Source organism: Rissa tridactyla, chromosome 2 (assembly GCF_028500815.1).
Source record: "Rissa tridactyla isolate bRisTri1 chromosome 2, bRisTri1.patW.cur.20221130, whole genome shotgun sequence".
NCBI classification, from domain to species: Eukaryota; Metazoa; Chordata; class Aves; order Charadriiformes; family Laridae; genus Rissa; species Rissa tridactyla.
In genome coordinates, this window is record NC_071467.1 from 41,645,815 (window position 1) to 41,669,677 (window position 23,863).

Sequence of the window (23,863 nt, forward strand, 5' to 3'; positions counted from 1 at the left end):
CATTTGGAAATATATTCATAGGACACCTGTATTACACATCATACAAAACATGTCAAGTTTTCTAGATGGGAATGAAGAAGAAAGGGCCTTTATACATTTGTTCTGTGTTCTTCATTATAGGGTAAGCAGTCTAATTTGTTTATTCGGGCTTTGGCTGAGCTGATCTTGTATCTCCCCAGATCATCACACAATATTACCTTTTTATATACAGAACTTCTGTTATCACAGGTTTGCTCCTTATCTTTGCTGAACTGGGTTCTGATTTATGGAAAGCAGGATACAGTCAAACAATAATTTAGAATATATATCAAATAAATATTACAAGTTTGCATGTATGTCTGAAAATTAATATGGATTTGTTTTACTGCACTAAAATGGAAATGCGAATATTATTCTATCACAGCTCTTCTCTGCAGCAAGAATGCTGTTGGATACAGAGTAGAAGTATTTAATAAATGAATGGCCTAACACACCTGGGACTATTACATATGGAAAAAATATAGGCATTTAAAATATTCTCAGCTGAAACTTTTTTAAAAAGGCAACCTACCTAAGCAAATTAAACAGCTTAGTCCTCGATCTCAGTTCTTCTTTTGCTTTCTTTTCCCTCCCCCACACCTAAGCAAACCACCCGTGCCAGGGGAAGGTAGCTGAGCCTGTTGGCCAAAAAAGGGAGACTGGTGATTTCAGCATTTACTGAGCAGGATTTAAACTTCCCTTTGTCATAGAGTTTTATACATATATATTCTTAAACACATAGTCATATGCGCTTGCTCACAAAGAAAGAAATAAAACAATGTATGAATTTGGAAACTAATGTTCTGACAACAAATCAACTTCGCCCGTACAAAAATAGGGAAAATGCAACAATATTCCAAATTACTTTTAAAATTTCCATTTAAATCTTATATTATGGTTGTAGATAAAATGGAAATTAGAGTTTAATCTGTAAGGCTGTATTTGTATACTGCTTTTGCATAACGTGTCTGTCCTCAATAGATGCTCCCTCCCTCCCTGGGACTTTTTGGGTTTTCTCTCACCAACACTATCCGTATTTATTTTCACTACTATTATACGAAATGCATTTATATATGAAAAGCACCACTGCCCCATGGTAACATGTTTACTAAAAGGCCTTTCCTTAAAACACTGGCTATACAGAGAAGTGATTCAACTGCTCATCCACTTTTCCAGTTAACATTTGTGGTACCATACTTAGTAGCTATACAGAAGAGTAGAGCGACTCTTATGCATCTAATGACACGAAGGGTGTTGAAGGGGAGTAGAGTGTCTGGGACACTGAAGGTGTGAAGAGGGATCTTACTCGATGAACATAATCAGCTGTCCAGTAAAGTGAGTTCTAAACCTGTTTTAAATAAAGTAAATACATTATTTTCTGTTAAAATTTTGTCTCTGATCTTTAAATCTTATATGCCTTTAAAAAGTCTAAATTAGTATTCCCCCGTAGTGCGGATTATTTCTGGATTACCATATACCCTGCACTATATTACGAGTCCTCTTCAGGACACTTCCATAATGAAGTGCGGGGATCTGTCTGAGCAGTGTATACCGGAGAATCCAGCCCTCAAATTCTATATGGATTAGCCTATGAAAAAGAGCTGTTAGTAATGTTAACAAAGGAATATAGACCTAAAGGACATGTATTAACCACCTAATCCTTCAATGAGCGCTAAAATCAAAACAATTTATAGTCAAGTACTCCATTTAATCATGGGTGTAATTCAGATGGATTTCATTAGAAACATTACTTTTACATAAAATTGCCAATGTAAATTGCTCCGTAAACATTTGTACAAAATTCTCTCTTCCTTGCCTTCATGATTTTACTTACAGAACAGCTTTAAATGCTGGCACTGCAAATCTGCCTATAGGATTGTTTTGCCCTGGTAAAATGGTAAATTATGCATTTGTTTATTGACAAAAATTGGTTTAATTAAAATTGATTTTAAATCAGTTAAACACTTACAAACTACTTTGTGCACATGTATAAATTGATTTGCAACTAGCTCAAAAAAACTTAGCAGAATTTAGTACGAATAAGCTGATTACAAACCAGTTTAAATGTGTCGACACCAGAGTTTGAAGTGGTATGATCAGGGTAAACTTTCTGTGATTATTTTTAAATTAGTGGAATTTCTGCATGCACCTCCAAGTCATCAATCAGATCAGGGCAATAGGTAAGCCACAGCACATCTAATTATTGTTGTTGCTGATGTTGTTGATTCTATTATTGTTACTTTGGTTGAAGCAAGATGTACCTGTTAAGGATCTATTATTCTAGGCTGTGAGTACACATACAATGAAAAAATAGCATATGCCACAAAGAACTTAGAGCTAGCATCCTAAACTTTTGCTGAAAGCAAAATTACTCATTATCTTGTAAAAAAATGCTAACTTTACAAAACTGCAAACTCATTTTAAATAGTTTAAATGTCATTGAAAAACAGTGAGAGGTGACTATGTTTTTTTCTATGAAAAAAATGTTTCTGTTTTCTGACCAGCTCTTCTGACTTAAGAGTAAGTTAAAGTATTCTTTACTAGCTTTGCTTTTGGTTAATGTGTCATGGGCTGGCCATTGACATACCTCACAGAATAAATATATTATTGGATGAATCCTTGAAATATACTCAGGAGTCTTTTATGCTCCCAGCTAGTCAGTGGGAACTTTACCACTGACTTCAACAGTTGAGGTTAAGCCTATTCTGAACATGTCTAAAAATTCTCAATATAATAGAACAGATTGACATGGAACACTTGATCATTGTATTTCGTGAAGCTCTTTAGGTACCTGAAAGACAAAGCTTTACCAGACAAATACTCTGAAGAGTATCTGCCAGAAACCCACTATTGTAAAAACCTTCCCTAATAAAACTGTTGGCACTGTAAGTATAGTACTACACCCGAGACCTGAATCCCATATTCACAATGACATTAATGTATATATCGGGCAATATACATTCATATGTACTCCTCCATTCCTGAAAGAAAAATCAATGTACATCTTTAAGCTTAAGCTTGTGCTGATATGTGGACATTGCCTGGATTGAACTCTTTAGTTATTTATTTAGGGTAGCACTAGTAGTGTGAAAATATAATCGAATCATAGAATCGTTTAGGTCGGAAAAGACCTTTAAGATCATTGAGTCTAACCGTTAACTGATGGTCCTAGGTCTTGTCATGCTGATTCTTTCAGTTATTTGCTCTCCTCCAATTCCTTCAGGAAAAGGAAAATGAGCAGGCGTTCTTACCTGGAAAATACAAGCAATGACAAGGACATCATTAGCAAGACACTGGCAGAAATCTAGAATGGAAGAAACTAGCCAGATTGACAGGATTATATCAGCACTTTGACAGAAGGAAGACTAATATCTATATGGGGAGGACTGAGTTTCGGCCACTTCATGACAAATACTGGGGTTAACAGCACAGTTTTGCGGATGGTTTGGAAAGGGGTCTGAACTACTTCACCACGGGGTATTGTTCTATGACATTATTGTGAAGAAATGATGTCCATTCAACAAGGACAGAAAGAGCATTTGAGGACAGAGACTCACAGACATGAAGAGGTAACTTTTTAACAACATTAGAAAGGGACTTTGAAAGACGCCAGTTACAAAGAGCTCGAAATAAGGCATCTTAGAGAGGAAGAGGGAAGAAAGAAGTAGGCATTAAGAGAGAAAAAGTCATGAAAAACACCGTGTGATATTTGAAGTCAAATGCCAAGGATCTAGTGAACCTATGGAAAGAATATGCTTTTAGTAGCATCCAAGAGATATGGTGGCACACTTCAGTGTAGATGCATATAAGAATGCCAAGAAAAATGGGCACAGGAAATCAGGGGAGGATGATTCATTTTGTACCGAATCCAGGAAGAGACAAAAGATACTGTTCCCAGTGAAAATGAAAAGGAGGAAGTAAAAGTATGTCTCGATTGGGGTCTATTTTTCATAATAGACTATACTTGTATTCAAAAGGAGGAAGTTGATGTTTTTTCTGACTTATTCTGATCAACTAATAAAGGTATTCAAAGAGCTTGCCCATGAGGTAACAGTGGATTTCAATTACTTGTATACTAGTTAGAAAAACAATATGGCAGGACATAAAAGGTCCATCAAGCTCTTATAATATTTTAGGGATGATCTTTTTCTTCACGGGACTGAGGAATTTAAAAGAGGCATTAACAACTCGAATTGCATGACAAGTAGGGAGGAGCTCATTTTGATTTTAAAGGCAGAAGGTAAACTGGGTGAAAGTGGTCATGACACATTTTACCAAAATAGGCTTCCCTACTCTAAGAAAAAGAGGAAGAAAAAGGACGCCTGCACTGCCAACTATGGACCGCATTGTTATGCAGAGATAGTTAAACTAGCTTTAATCAAGCTAGTCTGGGTACTAAAAGCAGGCTCATCATAACAGCATGCCATTCTATATGAGTTAATTAACCTCCTTTCAGTATGGTCCAGGCCTGAGCTCAGTAATTTAAAGATAACCTAGATTTTCTACAGAGAACAATAGACTCATTTTTAATTAAACATACAATAGCAAGCTATCTTGATGTGAACAAAAGGAAGCAGGGGAAGCTTAAGTAGACTGTGTTAACATCACCTTAAGAGTTTTTCAAGGATTTGAAAAAAAAAATCACAATAAGGGGATATAACTGAAGAGTAATATAAAAGAATATGAACAAAAGAATAAAATCACAAAGCCTACAGTACAAAATGAGTGACAGGTAAAAAGGGATATAAAGGGCAACAAGAAAATGTTCTGGAAATATATTAGAAGTGCCCAGATACTTAGTTAAATTTATCTTAGAATTTAGAGAATGAATGGGTTAAAAACTATTTAGATTATATGAAGTCGAATTAATAGGGCCTGAAGATTTTTACTTAATAATATAGCAAAAATAATCTCTGAATTGCTAAAAGACTATTTAGCTCCAAGGCAACTTGAAAAGCACAAAATGTACCTACCTAAGGAAAGCAGGTCTAAAGCTATCCAGATTAATTTTGATCCCGGGTGATATTCAAGAAGAAATTCCATGATGAAGAGGTTAACATAAGTTTGTCAGGAACAGATACTCTCGCACTAATCTAATGCCCTTTTTTACAATCAATTTCACCGATTCAGTAGAAAAAGAGAAACAGTAAATATCATAGATCTTGAGTTTAGAATAATTTAGACACTGTCCCATGACAGTTTTCTTAAAACAAAAAGCAAAGGAAATATAGCTTTCATGAAACCACCAACCAAATGGCACGCTGCTTGCAAAAATCAAGCTTGGAGAACATTTGCAGTGAGATCCCATAAGGATCTGTTGTCATTTCAGTTCTATTTCCATTAGTGACCTGCAAGATGCAACAGAATATAGATATATTTTAAAAATCGTGTTTGTCTCCAACCTGAGAGCTAGAAGACAGAATCAGATTTCAAAACTAATTTCACAACTTGGATAAATGTCTAAAGTTAGCAGGATGAAATCATCAAGGCTAGGGCAAAATATTACTCCTGAGAACTGAAACGTACAAAATAAAATGGGGAGAACTAGGTGCCAATATATTAGAAAAGGTTCTGAGCAGAACTAAGTTTCTGTCCCAAGAAGAAAAGCGAGTTATTTCTGGGATGTATTTATAAAGGTACTGCACTCTAGTTAGTGCTGCTGTCTCAACGGGACCACTATAAGGGACTTTATACCTTAAGATAAAGAGAAAAGTCATACTGTAAAGAAGCCAGAGTAAAGGTGGAAGAACAAATCATTTATGAGTGCAGTCTATGAGGAAAGTGAACAAAATTGTTTAGTCCACAAGATGGTATGCGTATCTGCACATATAAACAATTGTATAAATAAATATATATATTTACACACACATATTTATTAAAACATATGTGAACAACATAACAACTATTGTCCATTTTCACCGGAATATGACAAGGAATGCAGCAAAGAAAATTCAGGTTGAATATTGGACAAATACATATTTATAAATGCTGTTAGACATTTGAACAAGCTACATGCAAGTCTTGCAGATTTCCTTCAATTAGGCGTTTCTACAAATCAGACAAATAGTTCTTGCCGATGGTATCACTGGTTTTCAAACTGTGATGTTGCCTCCTTAGATTCTGTGAACTACTCCTAAGAGGTCCCTGAAAGACAATTAGCAAAAGTAAACTGCTCTTCTCAGTATATACACCGCTTCTCAGATTCATGTTCATGGGCCGAAAAATTCAAAATGTTTGAGTAACGCTGATCAACATACACCTGATTCAGATTCTGCATGGAGATTAGATTAGACAATCTCTTGAGGCCTATAAGCCTATAATTCTTTTTATTTCTATATGAAAAATTGCATACCCTCTGTGAATCTGGTTCTTTTACTTATAAAAATGCAAATAGCCATATTTTTCTACCTCACAAGACATCATGTCAGTAAAAGCATTATAAATTGTTCAGATACAATGGCAGTTACAGCAATTAAAGTGAGGGGTTTTTTTATGAATTAAGGGATTTTATTTACCTCCCCCTTCCATAGAGGTGTTTTTAGGTTTTGAACACCTGGCAGAACATCACCTCCCGCCCGGGCAGCATCTGTCACACACATTACGGGCAGAAGGAATGTCACTGCGATGGCATTATAGTTACAACTTTTATGTAAATGCAAGTAATTGGACTCTTTTCCAGTGTAATTCATCCCGCACTTCTCTCCGTGCCCTCACCAAGAGGATTTTCGGCCCAGCCTGGCACCACCGTCGCCCCCGGCCCCCAGGGGCCGGGTTTCCACCCCCAGTCCCCGCTCCGTGAGCAAGGGACGCGGGTGGCATCTCCCTGCCAGCAACAATAAAAATACAGCGGCAGAAGCTTTAAGCAAAGGGACGGAGGGAGTAGTGTGGGCGGCTGGTCGTGTGTGTCCCCGCCCGGGACCCCCCTGAGGCGGCCCGGCTGCCCCTGCCCAGCCCAGGCCGCGAAGGCCCTGAAGGGCCGCGGAGATGCCGTAGCCCGGGCGAGGGCGCAGAGCCCTGGGTGCCGACAGGCTCCCTCCCTTCCCTGGCTGCTTGTGCCACCTACCCCCGCCTCTCCGGCTGTATAAACGGGGCGGGCGCCGCCGGCCGGGCCCGCCAGACCGGCTGCCTGCCTGCGGCCGCGGGCCGGCCCGCTCTCCCCGCCTCCCTGAGGCGCGGCCTGCCCTGGCCTGCTGTGGCGGCGGTGCCTAGGCCGGGCGGCTCCATGGCTTTCATCCGCAAGCGGCGGCTGGAGCGGGAGCTGTACTCCAAGGAGAGGTGAGCGGCCCTGCCCCGCCGGCCCTGGCCACCCCCGCTCGGCCCCGCGGTGGGGGCGCTTCCCGCGGGGCTGAGACGGACGCGCCCGCTCCTTCGCCGGCCAGAGGGGCCCGGTGCCGCGGTGCCCCGGCGTCCTCCTCCCCTTCCCTCCTTACCTCCTCCCCCCCACGTCTGCCCCCTCCGACGGGGCGGGGGCGGCGGGGCACCCCCCGGGGCGGAGAGGCGGAGGGCCCCGGGCGGCAGGGCCGGTTCCAGGGAGGCAGCCGGCCCCGGCGCAGCGCCGGGATCAGCGGCTGGGCTGGTTTTCGCCCTCGTCGTTGTTACTATTTTAATCGGGTAGATGGTGGTTCCCGAGAGTTCAGGCTGAAAAGGCTGTAGGACAGACCCGGGAGAACGCGAATGCCGCCCGCTTTGCGTAAACTGCATGAAAAGAGTGCCTGTTGATTTTTATTTATTTGTTTGTTCTCAGTTGCGTTAGTGGCATGGAGTTACAGCTCTGCTTCACTATAAAGGGAGCTTATTATTTTTTTTAATGAACATTATAATTGGTGTAATGTCAGCCCTTAAATTACAGACTCTGTGACAGCTCTTTAAAGTGTTAAATTCAGTTTCCCCGTTCCTGCCTTCTGACTGTGATCTCTATTTTGTGTTCCTGTGGCTAACTGAACGTACCAGAAAGGCCTATCACACGTGCTTGAGTATATCCTGAATTTACTCTATTTTTAGCTGGTGTCCTGCTTTCTTTTATGTGGCTTATCTGCATCTGGCTTGTGACGAAAGTTTCAAAACCCTTTGCAATCTTAATATTGTGTCGTGGTTTGAGCCATGCTGGCCACTGGAACAAACAACAGATGCTCTCCCCCATGTAGGAGATCTGTAAGGTGAGAGCCATAGGTCAGTGTGGGTCATGCAGTGGAGGGACACGGGTGTCTTCTCTGGGGGGAGCAGGGCTCCCTGTTTTGCCTCTCGCTGCAGGAACTAAGGAACCAGCAGGCGCAGAGGCCGGACAGCAGGCTGGTCCCATGCGAGCCGTGCGTGAATTCCTGATGCGCCTGATGCTGCCGGTTACGCAGCACTGTTCGTTGTTGGTGAGAAAACCACATGACAAAGAGCTCGGCTCATTTTGTCCGTATAAATTCTGATTCATAAGCTATTCAGCCTGGAAAGGTGCTACAGCTTTTGAAGGGTTTTCAAAGTACAGATGTATTCTGGATCACTTCTTGTCTTCTTGTATACCTTCTGCTTGTTGCTTTTGGGGGCTGCCGTGGTTTCAGTTGTGTGTGAGGGGCTGCAGGGAGAATGGACAAACTTCCTGTGTATAGAAGGAAAAGAGAAGGATTTTTAATTTTGAAGTAAGACATCTTAAGTATAGGAAAAGCCGGAAGAATGACTATATTAGCTCTGTTAAGGATTTAATGTAAATCTCCTTTTTTTTGAGAAGCTGAGGAAAAAAAGCCAAAACTCATCAGACTGGTCCCAAAGAACCCAAGTGGGATCTAAATCTCTTCTAAAAAGCCCTGAAAACAAACCCAACATATCAATGTCTGTCAGCATTACTAATCTGCAGTTATTGGAAGTGTCTAATGAGAAATATTTCTCTTTGCTCATATTTGGAAGCATTTTAGGATCTTATTATTTGAGTTTGTAATTTGAGGCCGTCATGAAAGATGAGTCTTGTTGTCATTGGTGCTAGTAGATTTTTCTGTCTGAATATCTGCAAACTCATTTCTCTGTTTCTTCCCCTTGCCTGACAGTTGATAAAATAAAACTAAATTTGTATATATTTTGTACCATATATCAGGTCTTTCCCCCTCTTTCTCTTCCTGTGCTCTCCTGAATTAGGAAATCTTAAAAACATTGAAGTGATTTAAAAGATTCTGGGCTCTGAAATATCGAATGAGAAACATCACATTTTGTCTCCTGTTTTCCTTGTAGTCCTGCCTTAAAACAGCAGCAAAACCCCCAGCTCTTTATCACTTAATTGAAGGGATAGCCTTTTGGAGCTTTTCCTTTTGCCTTCTTGCTGGGTAATTGTTACAGAGACACCTGCTCCTGCTTCAGGCCTTCTCTTGATTTACGTAATCTTGGTGTAGATATTTCCTAGTGAGATGACCAGGACTTTTTGAAACTTTGGGGCAACTGCATTTCATGTGTGGCTTGGTTATTCCTGTGGTTGGGGTTGTTGTTGTTACTTGTACGTTGCTTTCTACAAAAATGTAAGCTGTAAAAGTTCTGGTTAAGAGTACTGGGAAACTTAGTAGGTAAAAAGTTAATCATCTTATGCAGCTGCTTTAAGGGGAAGGAAGATCAGATTAGTTTTAAGTGATCTGAAAAAACTATTTCCTCTTAACTAATTAATTGGACTGCTTTAATATCTGGTTACATAAACCTACTTTTTCTGACTGAATGCAGTTTTCTAGAAGAAAACAAGAAACTACTGAAATGTCCTGTGTGTGCATGCTTAGAACGAGTGGGTTTTACTTTACATTTGATTAAACAAATCCAAATCCCTACTGAGCAGGGTTCATAATGGCAGGAATTTCCCCTTCAAATTCGTCTGTATTGTATCTCTGTTCTATGTTCATCTCTATTTTCACTTTCCCCAGGTGTTCAGAGTAAAGAAAGATATTATGTCCCTTTTTAATTAGTGTTGTGTGCATGCTTACCCAATTTATTTAACCCAATTCATCATTCATGAGTAGGAATCCTTTTTATTCTTTTTTTTTTTTAACAAACAATTTTAGTTGTAAAACTTCAAATTAAATGCTGTTGGTTTTGGCTCAGGTTGTTGCTCTCTTTATAAATTGAGTTCTTGGTTCTGTTGGTGGTGTGCCCCAATGAGAGCGAGTTTATCGCTTGACACAGAGGCTCTTTATAAAATAGTTCTGCTGGTTTGTCTTGCACGCTGCTCGGCTTCCTGTTGGAGGGGTTCATCTCTTCTGCTGGGAACCTCACTCATGCGAAACAACCTACTGGCAGCATGTCAGTGCTGCATGTGGATCTTTTGTGTGATGGTTGTTTGGGCATTTGGATATTTATTTTTGTTTTTTAAATCTGTAGCCTTATCTTACTCTGTTGGGACAAAATGTGCATAATGAAGGCTCTTATTCAAACATCAGCAAATGAGTCCCACAGCTGGCCTTATAGATACTTTGCTCTTGTTAGGAGAAGGCTTATTTTTAGGATTGGTTTTACATAGCTGTGGGCTGCCGCTGATTTGGGCTGCCCTGCTTTTTGATTCCTGGCAATGTCCTTGTGTTATCAGGATTGTACTTTCAGTATCGGGTCAAGTGATTGTGCAAGGTGTGTTGGATCAACCACTTAAAATCATAGAATGGGAAGGGACCTTTAAAGGTCATCTAGTCCAACCCCTCTGCAATGAGCAGGGACATCTTCAACTAGATCAGGTTGCTCAGAGCCCTGTCCAACCTGACCTTGAATGTTTCCAGGGATGGGACATCTACCACCTCTCTGGGCAACCTGTTTCAATATTTCACCACCCTCATTGTAAAAAAATTTATTCCTTATATCAAGTCTGAATCTACCCTCTTTTAGTTTAAAACCATTACCCCTTGCCCTATTGCAACAGGGCATGCTATAAAAAGTTTGTCCCCATCTTTCTTACAAGCCCCCTTCAAGTACTAAAAGGCTGTAATAAGGTCTCCCTGGAGCCCTCCCTTCTCCAGGCTGAACAACCCCAACTCTCTCAGCCTGTCCTCACAGCAGAGGTGCTCCAGCCCGCTCATCATTTTTGTGGCCCTCCTCTGGACCTGCTCCAACAGGTCCATGTCTTTCCTGTGCTGAGGGCTCCAGAACTGGACACAGTACCCCAGGTGGGGTTTCACAATTTAAGAATTGTGTCCGATTTGAACAAGTCCAGTGCTTCAGTTGGTAGGTGACATTGGTATATAAAATAAATTGTGGGTTTGTTGGGGTTTTGTTTTGTTTTGTTTTTCTCTCTGTGTTGTTGGATCTCAGATGAGATCTTCTCAAACTGAAGTGTAAAGGGACATGCACATCAAGCAAAGAAACAGTAAAATTATCAAGTAGACTAAGCCTGATACAACACACTGTTTATTTGGAGGATATTTTGTAGCATCTTGGCAGGACTTATAAACCCCAGGTTGTAGTTTGTGAAGTTGTGATTTGCTTCTTTGTTGCATACTCTGAACAATGCTAGGAATGTTTGGGTGCCATTTGGGTTTCCAAACCTTGTGTATAGGGAATGACATCAAATGACATAAAATTTTGCAAGTGTTTTCCTATGCATCTTGGGTGTGTTCTTGACTCATATCCCTCAACCCTTTTCTGAGTGGCAATTAAGTAGGAGCTTTTTGAAAAATGCAAAAATAAACAAGACACTTTGAACTTTGTATTTAGAAAAGAGCAACCAGAGTTCTTCACTGCTTTGTTCATTTTCCAGCCTAACCTGCGGTAACCATGTCTTTCTGCTGCTGTACATTAAGTTCTGTTTTTCTTGGCAAGGTGCCTGGGTTTTTTTTTATGTGTGGCTTGGTTTTTGGTTGGTTTTTTTTTCTTTTTTTTCTGAAGCTGCTTCTTACCCCAATACTGGTTTCTTTCACAAGAAAGTAGCCTTCTACATCACTTCCATATGAATTTTTCAGATTTTCTTAATATAATTTTGTTATATTGTATTATATATTTATGTCAATAAAATGCAAAGACAAGAAGTTTAAATAAGTCTTCAAGCAAAATTATATTAGCATGGTTTAATTCACCTCTCCCCTTAAGTGTAGATGCTTACCTTTTAAGCTCAAACAGCTCCATCATACACTATTTAAAGATTAACTTTTTACTCCACCAGGTTCTGTATACATCTGACACTGTGCGGAAATTGAAGACGTTGCAACAGAGAAGCTTTTAGGCCCTTCATTAAATTTATTTGAGGGTGGTGGTGTGACTACGGTATACTGATTATCCACCATCTTCTCCCTACCCCCCATCATAAACCCCCATACAGATGACACAACTGTGGCTGAACAATCTTCCTTCTGTTTCAGGCCTGGGAAAGTCCTTGTGTTCTTTAAAGTTGCCTGGGTTTTTTTCCAGCTATGCCAGTTGTTTATTATAATAGAGTGCACTTACCTAGCATCTTCTCCCCCTTCCCGTCTTCCTCCAAGCTGCTTCTGCTGTTGATTTCAGGGATATGGTTTGCATTAAGCCTGACCAATAATGGCTTAAGTGTCCTTCAACCCACCCTAAAGCTCAAGGGTTTGCCCTGGTGGCAGTGGTGCTACCAATTCATTTCATCCTGGAAAGTGAAACTGCCTCTTTCTTAGCCTGTCTGACAGCAGAGCTGCTGCGCAGGCTTGCCGTCCTCCAAGGGGTGAGGTCTCATTCTTGGCCACCTCATTCTTGTCTCCTACCCCTTCACGTTGTACCATCTCTGGTACTTTTTGTTGCCTTCCATGGAGTGATTCAGGTTACTAAACCTGTCTTGGGGAAACTCCACAGCTCTGAACAGAAGCTTGTGGTCTGATCTATCTGCTAATGTGATAGCTTCTTCAGTTGGAAGTGAATTGTCTTCACAACTTAAGTAGTTTTTGAGGCATTTGAAGTTGGTAGGCAGGTTGGACCAGTGAAGCTATTGAAGCTTTTTTTTTTTCTTAAGTTCCAATTTTGAAGTGATCAAATGTATTAAGAAAATACCATCTTCTCGGAAGTTTTCTGAAAGCTTCTTTGCTATTGACAAGAATTTGATGATGAAGACCAGACTGTTAAGAAGCTATTCCTCTTTTGAACTCTCACCCCTTACAGGTGCTTTCATGGGGGTTTAGCTTTCTTTGAAGATCTTGTCTAATTTGTCTCTCTTTGTAATTTTCAAAATAATATATAGGGTTTTTTTTTAAAAGATGGTCTAGTATGTCAACATCAATATACAAGAGCAAATGTTAAATGATCACTGAAGACATGACCATGGCTTAGTAACTTAATCAGTCTGTCGTGAGCTATTCAAGAGCATGGTGACCATAAAATTTGTGAACATAAACCTGTGAAATGTGTCTTTATTAGGAAGCCAGTATAAAAATAGTCTGTAATAAACTTTAAGATGTGAGTTTTATGGCTTGATTTCAAAGGATTTTGCATCAACGCGTGTTTGAGTTGCTTTCCAAGGGAAGATGTACCATTACCCTTCTCTAAGCAGATTTTTAATAAATGCTGATAAAATCATTTATACTTGGGAAGTTTCAAGTAACAATTGGGTTATACATTTTCAAAATGGATTAAAATGAACCAATTGCTGATGCTAAGAAAAATATCTTAAACTTGATCCTTTTCTGTTTGCCTGGAACAGAATAGTTTCTGATATTTTATTGTTACTGTATTACAGGAATACAGAGTTTAGGAGCAGCAGGCACATGTAGAAGATCCTTTTGCTTTGTGTTAGAACCAGAACGTTTTTTTCAGATACTAATTCTTGCTGATAATTTAGAAGGACAAAAAAAGTCTTCTTGGTTTTAGATATGATAGTATTTTTGTACATTTCCCAGTTAATACTTGTGGTTTGCTTTTTTTGGGCAAAAAAATGGTATATTTTTTGATAGATTTCTTTATTTTTTGGGAGGGAGCCAGTTGCATTATTGAAGTTGTCCAGTCTGTCTCACTGGAAGACCCGTTTACCTGACTAATTGCTGCAGTTGAGGGTTTTTTTGTCTTGGAGTTGGACTTGAAGGCAAGGGAGGGTAGGCTGGAAAAACAAACTTGCATAGTCTTGGTTGACTTGACATTGGCTTTGTGATCCAGGCTGTTCTTCCAGGGCAGTGTGTTAAGTCATAGGCTTACAGTGTGTGCTGTTAATTAGCATAGGGAACAGTATAGCTGCTCAGAGGCTGGAGACCAAAATACAGTTCTCAACTGTTACAGATTTAATCAGTTTCTTATACAGGATATCATGCATTCTCTTCCTGCTGTTATTTGTTGGTTTTTTGGTTATGTTTTTTTTTTCCTCCTGTCATGCACTATTTTAGATCTATAATGAGTGTGCATTAAAATTCCTGTTGTAGGACTACACAGCAGTTGATAGTATATGAATTTTGTATGTCAGTCATCTTGATATTACAACTGTCTTTGGAATACCTTCTTTAGCTCTTTGGAAGACAGTCAGCCTAAAGTCCAACCGCTTAGTTGCGTGTTGAAGATCCCCATTGCTTTAATTGTATGGCTGCTGTAATTGATTTCCTATTTTTTCAGGCCTTCACAACACTGTGTTTGCCTACTCATGCAACATACTGGAAACTGTTCTGTTCCCTTGCTGTCTGTAAATACTTGTTAAACCTCCTGGCAAGCCTGAAGTATCATCCTGTGTAGTGATAGTTCTCAAGAGGGACCCTGTTGATACAATAACTATCAGTGGCTCTACTTATTTATGTGGAAGAAGTCTGTTCTGTGAAGATAAAAAACTCTGACTGTACTTCAGTAACATCTGATGAAACTTGACTTTTCCTTTCTTTGACAACCCTATGGATCATTAGCACAAACAAATGAAATTTAAATACTTAAACTGCAAGGACGGAGATGACTTGAGAAATTCCAGAAGGTTATTCCAGAGATCATGCTTCGTAGTCTCCAAAATTCTTAATTAGCATAACTTGAACTGGTCTAGATTTGTTTGCCAGTAGTTGAGATGCGGTTCTAAAAATTTTGGTTCAACTTACGGTGTCATAACTAGAACTTGAAAACGTATTTGTAGGAAGGAAGGTAAGAGGAGCTGTCATCAGGAGTGACTGAAGGAAAACAGCAAGAGAAAAGGAGGCGTGGAAAGTTCCAGAGAGCTGGAATACATCATGAAAAAAGAGTTAAAGATAGACTTGATATGTGTATGCAAGCACCTGGACGCCAGGAAAAAGAATAGCAATATTTCTTCTTAGTTAATGATGTCTTTAATCTTATGTTCTTTGGTTCTGGTGAAGAAGCAGACAGTGAAATCATGTGTTTTGAGGGGTACTTTATGGCCACAAAAGGTGGAATTCTGAAAGGTGCAGGTTTTGTGACAGAATCTTTGGAGAGGCTGCAAGTTCATCCCGATTTCAATGGGTGCTTGAGGAGAGTAGAGATTGGTGGTTGTGTTTGTGGAGATTTGATGTCTGGCTCTGTCTGCCTTCAGAAGTGACTCCTGTCAGCCTGCAGATACAGGAAAATGCCGTTAGAGTAAATGAACTTCCAAGTAGGAGAGTAGCAACAAGAACAGAAATGCTTGTAAGAGACTGCAGAACCACCTGGGAGACTCGGCACGGTGGTGGTGGTGGTGGTGGAGGGGGTGATGGCAAAAAAAAAAAATGTGGAAAATGCACTTGACATAAATGGTTGGAGAAAAAAAGCTCTAACAGCTGCTGGCAGTACAACCCTTTTTCAAGATGGCTAAGCTGAGATTAGAAAGTGGGCGTGAGGTTACGGCACAGGAGGTCACTGGTGTCCAGCAAGGAGCTGTACAGTGATGCTGTCTCTGCAAAACTGCATAGTGAGTAGTTGGGTGGAAAAGACACAGAAAGACTAATAGCAAAAGGGTAAGCTGGATGCAGCTGGTAAATACTGTATTTAAAAAGGAAAAAAACTACAATTTCCCACAGTACCTAGTTAGCCTATATGAAGAGTTTATCTTGTGGTTTTTGTGCATACCTTGAGCGTTATTTTTTATTTTCATTAAATCATCTGATTCAGCAGAAGTGAGGATGATGCCAGGGAGCGTATACCTCAAATCCTTCCTAGTAACCCACAGCTTCTGATTTTGGGAAGGTGAATTGATGCATAAGGCGTTCAGTATAAAGATACAGCAGTTTCTAGGGTATGGTTATCCTGAAAAATTTGAAAGAGGACTCCCTTGGCTTATGTATTTTGGCTTATGTAAGCATTTTGTAGTTACTGTGAATAACAGAGCCAATGTTTTGATGTAAAAATATGGCTTGAATACGTGAAGGATTCTTGCATTTACCAAAAACTTAGAAGGAAAGTCTGGTAATTACCAGTGCTACCAACAGGTGAATTTGGAAAGAGTATAAAAACGTGGGGAGTTTGTCAAAAGAATAGGTGGAGACAAAGGAAAGAGCCCAAGAATGAAGAATTTCAGAAAAGAGTTCTATTGACCAGGTGTTACCATTTTTCTTAAGAAAAATAGTGGGACCATGAACACTGCTATGAAGCTCATTGTTCCCTATGTCAGTAGTATCTGTTCCCTGATGAAAGGGAGCAGAAGATTTTTTTCCCCAAACAAATCTGGGTATTACCTTTATTCTTTACTTCTTTTATTTAAATATTTTGGCTTGTGGATAATAAAGTCAATGTGTATGCTTACATATACTAGAAAGAAAAACATTCTGATGGTAAATTCCACTTCACATATACAAACATAACTTTATTGAGAAGCTGTCAATCAAAATGTGATACGACTTGCTAGACTTGAGTTTGAAAAAATCCCAGAAATTTTAAGTTTATCCCAGATAACTTCAATTGGATGATGTGTTGAAAAATGGGATTTAATGGTAATTGTGTAGAAGCTGCTATGGTTTTATACTCTTCTTCCCCTTGGCTTGTAGACTGTTTCTAGTGAAGCTTTTTTTCTCAAAATGCAGAGCTAGACCTTTTATTTTAGCTACCTGATGGTGAGTGATCAAAATAAATATGAAAAGAATGATTTGGCTCCTTCAAAGGCACCAAGGCCTCAGAAACTTGGAAATTCAGTTTACACCTGTTGATAGGACGTGCTTTCATAGGTGGCAGTAAGTTTGAAGAGCAGACTTCTATGAGAAACAGAAGGCAATTGAAGTTATGCCCTCTGAGAAAGGATACGTGAAGGGAAAGCCCCTAAGCCCCATTAGAAACTAGAGATATTCAAGAGCAATACAATAGCAGCAACTGGGGCAGAGACTGAGGAGACTTTTTGAGATTTGTGTTTAATTTTCTTGAGGAGGTTTGTATGTTAGAGCATACTGTTCTGACTCATATGTTTTCTAACATTTTAACATCAATTGTTTCTTAATGGCATCATAAAATATCTGTTTTCAAGGGAGAAGAGGTAAAGATAATGCCGTTCTGAAAAAGCAGTAGAGCATTAGGACAAAGTGTCTTGGACACACAAGCAGTTCTGAGTATATGGACCCACTGTTACTTGTAGTTACAGTAAACCTTTATTGTTATGTTTTGTTTAATATAACAGACACAACAGAAATCTTCAGTGAACAAGATGTATTTTCCAATAAAGCTGTTGTTTTTTTTTTTCTTTTGTGAAATGCACTTTCTTAACGAGCATATTCAGTATATTCAGTTCGTTTTGTGAACTCTTGACATGTTTACTGCTATTTGAATACTGCTCTGGGGACACTTGGCGTTTATTACCATTGCCACGGGCATTTCTCGTGAAGCACATCACAAACACAGTACAAAAAGCTCAAGGCGTGGATGTGAATAAATACCAAGTACTTCTGCAGATCAGGCCAGCGCTGCACGCAAACAAACTGTTGTACTTCCAACTGAAGTGATATAAAATGTTTCTGCTTCTCCTGCTATGCCAATACCCACCGTCATTCACCACAGCAGAATGTAGGTAAACTTAGTAAAGTTGATGAGTTTTAATGACTTGCAGCAGTTTTTTAAGTTAAGTCATTAGAGAATGCAGTTTCATGTTATATCTAATCTAGCCTATTTGCGAGCTCTGGCATTACTATGATCCTGCACTTAAATACTTTAGAAGACTTCAATTTTGTTATGATTTACTTATTTATTTGCTGTTGAGATTTGTTGTCTATTGGATTCGTCCATAAACAGGCTTCCTGTGGGGTTGAACAGGCGCTGGTACAGAAGGAGTGCAGAAATGTGGTTGGAGAGGAAGGTAATGCTTCCTCAGAGGGTGTCCATCGAGTGACTCAGCCGTGTTGTAAAAACCCTGGCTGTGTTTTCACTTAACACTTTAGACCAATGTAATTTGGCTTTGCTTCAGAAAGATCTAATCTCTTCTATTCCAAGCAATTAATTCCTGCCTCTCCTTTTGTGTCATTGCATATTTTAACAGGCGTGCACTGATCAGGGCTTACCTGAATTTTACTGGGGGGAAAGCCTGGCTATGTTAGGATAGTTCCTGCCTGAGATATACCAACAGAATCAACCGTCTAAACATATATATGTTGGAAGAGCATCAATTGTTCATCTTAGGTGCACGCAAATTTTCCATATGGGTTTGTTCTTTATAATTTAAATTAATTAATTCTTGGGGCATGGCACAGAAATCAGTGAAGACTTCCTAAACACTTGATATATTTTATTAACACTGCTAACTTTATGGTGTTTTCTTTTTGAATAATCTTTTCTTTTTTGTTGTTGGTTTGTAGGTTTTCTCTGCTTCTTCTTAACCTTGAAGAATATTACTTTGAACAGCACACAGCTAATCATATTATAAATAAAGGTTGCAAAGATGAAAGGTACGAAACTTTTACATACATCCATTTACTGGAGTTGTTCTAATCTTATGTTTCTCTTAACACATACACAACTACTTTCTTTTTTTATTGTTCCTTTTAGAAAATTCAGAGGCTCTCTAAAAATCTGTTCAAAGTCAATTATTTTTGAACCTGATGACAATATCCAGCCCATTATCAAGGTAAGCAGTACAACCTTACAATTTCTTGGTAACGTCAGATTCTCTTTAAAAACTTTTTAAGATGAAGTATATGTTTTTATAACTTGCTGCAGATACCATTGAGAGACTGCGTTAGTATAAAAGCCCCAGAAGACAATGAAGCAAGTAACCCTTTCACACGGTACGTGAATTTGAGTTACTGTATATATGTATTTAACTCTTTCTAAAGCTGAAATGCTTATCTCCTCCAATATCTTATTTACATTTTAGGGATACATCTGGAGGGATTTCTGTTGTATGTAATCAGGTAAGACCAGCATGTAACAGATTCTTGATGTATAAATGAGTGAGGTTATGTTCTTTAATGATGTCTTTCTCTGAGCTGGAGTATTAGGGTGGGGGGGTTAACTGGAAACAAAACTAATTAATGTCAAAACTTAGCATTAATGTGAAGCTGTTAATGCTGGAAATTTCAAACTTAATGACTTCATTAAGTCATTAATTTGATAAAGTGAACTCTTTCCACTGTGCATTTTATAACGGAGCTTAGGGCAATTTTAGAATTGAATGAAAAAGGAGAATAGACTGAAATTAAATTGGTTATTAATCATCTTTGTTTTGATCTTGCTATATTGCTTTCTCCTACTTTCTGCAGTGTATAGTGGTAATGGCAATGCCATCTTGACCTTGAAGTTCAGCTTTGTGAAAACATTGGATTCTGCTGTATGTCCACCAAATAATTTTCAGTAGCTGTCCTGAAATATGGGTTCAAGTTTCAATCATGAATTGTGATTAACTTGGATATGTTCATACTTAATGTTGACCAAGGGAATGTACTTCAAGCTTTGATAAATTGTGACTGATAGATGTCCAAAGCTGTAAAAGTTTCCAAAAAATGTTCATGATTCCATTTCAGGAAGGAACAGAGATGAGGTGGGAAATAGCCTTTTAAACATTCTATACCTTTCTAAAATATGTCTTTAATAATACCTAAAATCGATAGCCTTGCTCAGTTAAGTACTGGTACAGTCAAAAACGAACTCAGGCATTTAATATTGTCTGGATGATATTGTCTCTGGATGGAATACTGGAGAACTTTGTGGACTGTGTTAAAGTAATCAGTATATTTAATTTATTCTTGAAAGTGCTTCTGTGAAGAGTATTGTGTAGTCAAGGTTTGTTGTGTTCGCAGGTTTTTTGTGTATCGAGTGTTTTTAAAAAAAGGCATTTCTAATTGTCCCATGCAATTGTTCCACCATACATCATTAGTATACGGTCTGAAGAACGAATGTTTATAAGAACATCTCATAGGAAAGGAGAGTTAACTTTTAAAATGGCAAGTGTGGTTAGCACCCCCCACACCCGGCCCCTCCCGTGTGTAGCTTGCCAGTCATCCTCCTGTCTCTGGGGAAACGTTCTGAAGTAGTTGGGTGGCATGATAAATGCTTATATTTTGTATAAAAGGCATAGGGACTTTTGAGTGTGAAATATTCAGTAGGTGCACTTAATACAGATCACGATCTAATTATAAATATTTTTTCTAAGTAGAATTTCTGCCTTGTAGGAAACTCTGCATAGCGAATAATTGGAACATCTTAAACATCACCTTTTCATGCCCAAAAAAATTTGTTTATGCATAGCTGGATAAGAAGTTTTGCTTTATGTAACAAACAAATTAGAAACTAATGGCTACAAAATACAGCAAATGGAAATAATAATTGGAGATTATGTCAGTATTTTTTTCTCAAGATAAAACTTGGGAAAAATCCTCCAAAATAGGAAATGAATACAGTATGCTAAAGTTTTTGCTCTGTTTACATTTTTATTTTTATTTTACTTGTCTACTTTTTCATGTAATTTGGGCTCTCAGTGTAGAAAAATGTTTCATTATCCTTCAGAAGAGCAAGCTGAGTGTAAAGCGGGCGTCTCCGATTCTTACTCTCCTATGGCCTGATTCAGATCTGTACGTGCTGATGTCAGATGAAAGGCACTAATTGCCTTCATTTTTTAACGTAGCACTTGGGCATGCTGAGCTTGTAAGCTTCTAAGGATACCACTCGCTTTCTTCTGGTTGGACGGTGCTACGAGTGGTCGTGGGGTGAAGGTTGGATCTGCTGTCAGCCAGTGGGAAGGCTGTACGTGCCAGCCAGAAGACTTCTGGCTAGAGAATGGTACAGCATCTGAAGAAAGTTTAATACTTGCTCTTGGTTTGAGGCTGCTGCCACAACGCCTTGGAGTGTAGAACCACGGGTGTTGTGCTAGCTGTAGGAAGCAAACCAAGGCACCAGAAAAGGTCCTTTGATCGGCCACGTCTCTTGAGCCATGGAGTAGAAGACAGTTGGTAGTACAGTCCAACATGCTTTGTGCATTTCAGAACCGATCCTCAGTCAAAAGGATCAAGACCTTCCCTACAAACAGAGCAAAACCATGACTTCTGGCATGTCTTCTTTCAGACAGCAGATAATAAGGCAATATCTACAAACCAATGTGCTAGCAGTCAAGTGTTTCTGTAGGAGTTTTCTATAGGAGTTGAGAGTGTTCTGAAGGAGAGTGGTTTCATGTGGGTTTTGGGGAGGGAAGATCCTCTCAGATGTGAGAATAGCATCAGAGAAACAAAACTGTTCAAAAACATGCTGTTGGATGAGAGAGGAAATCTGGTGTTCATGGCAGTTGGAACGGGAAGCGAAGTGTTTGGCAGTGGAAGAAGAGGTTCATTTGACAAGGTTTGCACAGTATTTTACCCCTGTAGGGTAGTTCCCATCATGTCAGAATCCTAAGGGCACAAGCTGTCAGAAGAAAAGAGGGGGAGGATTCTCCCGTTGAGTGGGGTTAGACTGATGGCTGTGCTTATTGGCTTTAATCTTGCAACTCCTGGAAGGTCATATGATTAGAATAAAAACCCACTAATAAACTACATAAGTAAGCCTCTGAACTAAATTGGACACTTGCCCTTCTTGCAGTTAGCTGCTATAAAAGGTCATTGTTTTTCTGCAGTTTATCTGGGGCAGCTAAAGCAGGATATTGCAACCCAGTGTTTTGCTTGCCTAAACAGCGTTCTTAGCTTTGTCTTTATCAGTACTTCTGATTTATTTTATTATTTTTTAAAGACTGAAACTGTAACATCTCTTACTGTTTCAGGTTTTTCTCATTAAAGAAAGAAACATTATTGCACCCTATAAAACAGTAAGAGTAAGTATGTCTTTTTTCGCTTTTCTTAACAAACTACTGTTTTGTAAGGATTTATGTTCTCATTTCTAAAAGAGTAAGATAATTTTAACTTGACCAATATGACAATAAAGCTTACAAAAAAAGGTAAGCGGGTATATTGATAGAACAAGTGTCTGAATTCTTCCATAATGGATTTGTGGTGTTTCTTGGAGGACATACTGCAGACTTGACACTTGCTGTTTGCCTTGATGTGCAGCTCTGCAGGCTCAACGGTCAGAGCTGTCAGCTGCCTGCTAGTATTCAGTGGACGCCGCATCCTGGCTAAACAGCTTCTTCTCAGTTCTGCTCACTCTTGAGATGAGAGATTGCTAATTGATATTTCCCAGCTGAGTGCTTCACAGTTCAAAGAAATGGCAGATAAGGCTGCTCACAGCAGAAATCAGAAATTCTGGTTGCTTTCTGCCAATGGGGTGGGTCTGCTCTGATTCTGAGCCTGGAGGCTTCAAGACATAGAAGTAAGGGGTTTTCACCTGGAATGCAAGATGGGTTAAGACACAAACACAAAATGAAAATGCAGAGTCATTAAACACCGTATTTGCCCAAGAACTGAAACAGACGGAATTATATTTCTCAACATATTTATTCAAGTAAGAAATGTCAAGAATGGTGGGGTCCATAAATTTGCGTTACTGTGATGAACAGCAGAGAGGCAAGAGATGATCTCTTTTCTCTCAACAACTGCTTTGCGTTGGTTTTGTGATCTGTCTCTAAACTAGGATTTTTTAATTTTCTTTGTTTGCTTTATGCCATTAATTCTTCATGCGTTGAACCTGTTTTCTCTTTTAGTCCTTATATTTTCTGTTTTGCCTCCATGTACAAGATTTATTAAGCATCATACAAACATCACATTGCCAACACAGTGAAAAAGAAAAGAATAAAAAGTTTGGAAGGCTTTTCACTTTATTTTCTCCTAAGTCAAGATTCATTCATACCTAAAACATTCCTGACAGTTAACCATTACCACAGAAGTGCAGCTATGTTTCTGCATATTAAAACAAGAAATCTAGTTTGCCTTCAATCATTTCAGATTTTTTCCTGTTGCTGCTAAATATCTTCTGTTTGAATCATTGCCAGTTCCAGATGTGCCACTGAGTGCTGGAATTTGGTAGTGCATTTTATCTCTTATGTCTTGCATTGATTGTTTCAGATCAATTACAAAAGACTGAGCTGTTGTCTTTGCATCTGTCTGCAGAGCTACAGAGAGAACTGCTTACAAAAGCTTTTAGGTTGTTGGCTGTATGCAATCCTTGTAGACTATCCACTAGGATTTCTGAGAGCCATGCTTTCCCTGTTGAAGGAAAATGGTGCTCTGGGTGAAATGTTACAAGGCTTTTATCTAAATTGCTGCTCAATTTCTTGTCTCCTTTTACTGCAGCTCCATTTGCTTCCTGAAGCATGCTTTCCTCTTGGATTGCTGTCAATTCAGCTCAGATCACATATATTACACTGGAGATCATCTAGATTTCCATGTCTTCTTTCCTTCAGTTTTAAATTAATCCAGTTATATCCTCTGATCAATGTCTTGATGTGGTCTTACTGATCACTTCTTTTTTTTAAAGTCTAGCTTGAGAAATTGCAAAACCCCACAGAAATGCGTTGATACAGTTTTATACTACATTCGGGGGTCATCAAGAGATACGACCACCTTTGCTACATATGAGTTATGTGTAAAAGTTAATATCAGTTGATCCATGGACATACTTTTAATGTAGTTAAGTCAAAACCAGAAATATGTCCTATGAAACAAAACTTAAG

General features: G+C 39.1%; 1 protein-coding gene and 1 long non-coding RNA gene across 6 annotated transcripts in view; one reads left to right on the forward strand and one right to left on the reverse strand.

Annotated features, from left to right (window-relative positions):
* Nucleotides 1–7,643, reverse strand: part of LOC128905026 (uncharacterized) — a 61,958-nt gene extending 54,315 nt beyond the window's left edge. For both annotated transcript variants that reach the window (XR_008464731.1, XR_008464730.1), the window contains exons 1-3: nucleotides 7,449–7,643; nucleotides 3,172–3,269; nucleotides 551–656 (exon numbers count right to left, since the gene is read on the reverse strand). This is a non-coding gene — a long non-coding RNA (uncharacterized LOC128905026). The remainder of the gene's footprint in view (nucleotides 1–550; nucleotides 657–3,171; nucleotides 3,270–7,448) is intronic.
* Nucleotides 7,166–23,863, forward strand: part of NSMAF (neutral sphingomyelinase activation associated factor) — a 39,539-nt gene continuing 22,841 nt past the window's right edge. Inside the window, exons 1-6 of one of the 4 annotated variants that reach the window (XM_054190376.1) lie at nucleotides 7,166–7,293; nucleotides 18,633–18,722; nucleotides 18,823–18,901; nucleotides 18,994–19,061; nucleotides 19,151–19,187; nucleotides 22,019–22,069. In XM_054190376.1, the coding sequence (XP_054046351.1) occupies nucleotides 7,241–7,293; nucleotides 18,633–18,722; nucleotides 18,823–18,901; nucleotides 18,994–19,061; nucleotides 19,151–19,187; nucleotides 22,019–22,069 (378 nt within the window). In that variant the 5' untranslated portion in view covers nucleotides 7,166–7,240. Of the gene's footprint in view, nucleotides 7,294–7,734; nucleotides 8,175–18,632; nucleotides 18,723–18,822; nucleotides 18,902–18,993; nucleotides 19,062–19,150; nucleotides 19,188–22,018; nucleotides 22,070–23,863 lie in introns of those variants that run through there. The other 3 variants (XM_054190379.1, XM_054190378.1, XM_054190375.1) reach the window with 3 other exon arrangements.